Raw genomic sequence first — 2119 nt, 5'->3', positions numbered from 1 at the left:
GAAAGTGGGTCCAAGAATTTATCGGTTGTTTTCGAGGACACACGGATTATATTCCATTGGCCGATAACGATAACGGATAGAGTCAGGTTGAAGTTTACAAGTGATAAGACGAGCACGTTTCTGAAGGTTTCATTTTCCACTTCGCGTAAACATTGGAAAGGTATTCGAGGCCCATCACTTACGGCGTGTACTAGAAAATGAATAATGTATTAAACTGCTCCCTTCGGCACAAAGAACACAAAGCAAGAGTGTAGTAAAAACGAACACACCCACACAGTACTATATTTGCTGCGTAACCTATTGTTTTACGGACAGATTTTATCGACATTTGGCAAGATTGTGACGGAGAGAATAAAGTTATCTTATTACCCTATAGTTGCTCTGGAGGAATGGTTTTGCTAGTCCTTCCACACAAAAAAGGCGGCATAAAGGGACAATCCCAGCATAAGAGCTCCAACGCCACAGAGTGCATAGGCCGTGTAGATGAAGCCCCAGCGAAGGTTGTGAATGAGCTGAAATGGTGTACGGGATAAGAAGAGATTCATCTAGTGCCATGCGACGACCCGTTGAAACCAACCCTACCTTCAGTTCGTCTGCGATGTCTTCCGTGAGCACCATCCGTTGCTCAATCCAAAATGCGGGAATTACAACATCTGGTACCCCGTTGAACAATCTACAGAAGAAAATATTCACATTGTTTGTCGTCTGTGGGCAGGGACAAGGAAAAAAGGACGTACCTTAAACCATAATCTCTGAGATGCATATTGTACTGGATACGGCCATTCGCGGTCATCGGGATACCCGAGAAAGGATGCAATGCAAAGCGGAACTCATGCAGCGCCTTGTTAGGACATAAGCCTGTGACCGCATTAACGTAGCTCGGATCGGCAAGATAGAAATGTGGATAGCTTACGAGCAGCGGTGCACCAAATTTACACTCCGACACGTCGATCACACCGGGCGCATATACGGGACACTCCTCGACCGGGGCCGTACATTGGCACTCCGTTTCTGGTATCGTATGTCCGTTGTCGAAGTTTTCTGCGTGTCCAACCCACAGCATTCCATCCAGACCGTGCACCCTGAAGTCGGACTCATGGCGCAACGTGAGTGCACTACATAGATCCGGCAGGAAAATATGGAGCGGCCTGATGTTGTCACCCAAGTTACGTCCCATCGGTGGCCACACTTCTCCTCCAGATCCTCGCACCTGACCGCAGACTCCGCGATAGTTGGGCACCTGTGGGGCGTGGTTCCACTGGCGCATGAGCCCGGTATTCTCACGATTGTCAACTCCGGTTCCCATCTGGAAGGTGCCATCGTATTCGAGACTTTCGTTGCGTTCCACAAACCACCCGAAGCCGTCCCACGGAGGCAGAGTGATGTCGGGGAGTGTACCCGGTGGTAAGATAGCGAGCAAGTCGCCCAACGTTGTCAGCAGCAAGTCGGGACGCCCATCGAATAACATTTCATGCACCGGAACGTCCTCGTACAGAAATTCAGCGAGCCCGTTGTCCATGATTATGTTATCAAGAAACGGTAGTAGTGGGTTACCCTCCAACGTTTTACCAACGGTCTGGAACAAGCATTTGGTAAGGCATTTGTAACCCGACCATGAGACCTATAAAACATTCTACAAACCTACCGATAGCACTGGGTTCAGCGTCGTGACCCGATCGTTATAGTAGTCCCCGTTCGAGAGCTCCGGTAGGTAGTGCCAGATGCGCTTCTGGTTGAACGTAAGCGTGTCGTTGGCGTTCCAAGTCACCATTCCACGCTCGTGTCGCTCAGAAAACACGTATGGCCCCATCTGCACAAAGTTGGGCTTCACATTCGGATTGCGTACTTCTGTAGGATTGGTCCAGTTGAACAGGTAGATGTCGAAGAAAATTGGCACTTCGCCATCGAAGAAGTTCTCGTACACTCGGGCTCCTTCCTTGACGCGAAACTCCGTAAGCGCCACGGCATCGATGATGGCCGGCAACCCGAACCCAAGAAAGGCAGCTGCCACAAAGATCGCCACTACGCCACCAAAGGCCCACAGCTTCTTGGCGGTGTTGGAGTACCGTTTCGAACAGCAGCACATGGTTCCCTCGGTGTTTCACGGTATGCGGTGCTT

The 2119-nt window shown here is 50.2% G+C and overlaps 1 protein-coding gene across 1 annotated transcript; it reads right to left on the bottom strand.

Annotated features, from left to right (window-relative positions):
* Positions 1 to 389: 389 nt before the first annotated feature.
* On the bottom strand, positions 390 to 2086 carry LOC131214437 (protein croquemort-like). The gene is made up of 4 exons (XM_058208812.1): positions 1646 to 2086; positions 738 to 1576; positions 583 to 673; positions 390 to 512 (listed from the first exon to the last, which is right to left on the bottom strand). The coding sequence occupies exons 1-4, from the start codon at positions 2084 to 2086 to the stop codon at positions 399 to 401; spliced, it is 1485 nt and encodes a 494-aa protein (XP_058064795.1). The 3' UTR covers positions 390 to 398.
* Between the last annotated feature and the right edge of the window lie 33 nt (positions 2087 to 2119).

The sequence above is a fragment of the Anopheles bellator genome, unplaced genomic scaffold (assembly GCF_943735745.2).
Source record: "Anopheles bellator unplaced genomic scaffold, idAnoBellAS_SP24_06.2 scaffold00903_ctg1, whole genome shotgun sequence".
Classification (NCBI taxonomy): Eukaryota; Metazoa; Arthropoda; class Insecta; order Diptera; family Culicidae; genus Anopheles; species Anopheles bellator.
This window is presented reverse-complemented; position numbering and strand designations above follow the sequence as displayed.

Coding starts and splice junctions, on each gene's coding strand:
- LOC131214437 (XM_058208812.1), bottom strand. CDS start 2,086: ATGTGCTGCTGTTCGAAACGGTACTCCAACACCGCCAAGAAGCTGTGG. Junction 1,577..1,645: donor CGCTGAACCCAGTGCTATCG/GTAGGTTTGTAG, acceptor TGCTTGTTCCAG/ACCGTTGGTAAAACGTTGGA. Junction 513..582: donor ACATCGCAGACGAACTGAAG/GTAGGGTTGGTT, acceptor ACACCATTTCAG/CTCATTCACAACCTTCGCTG.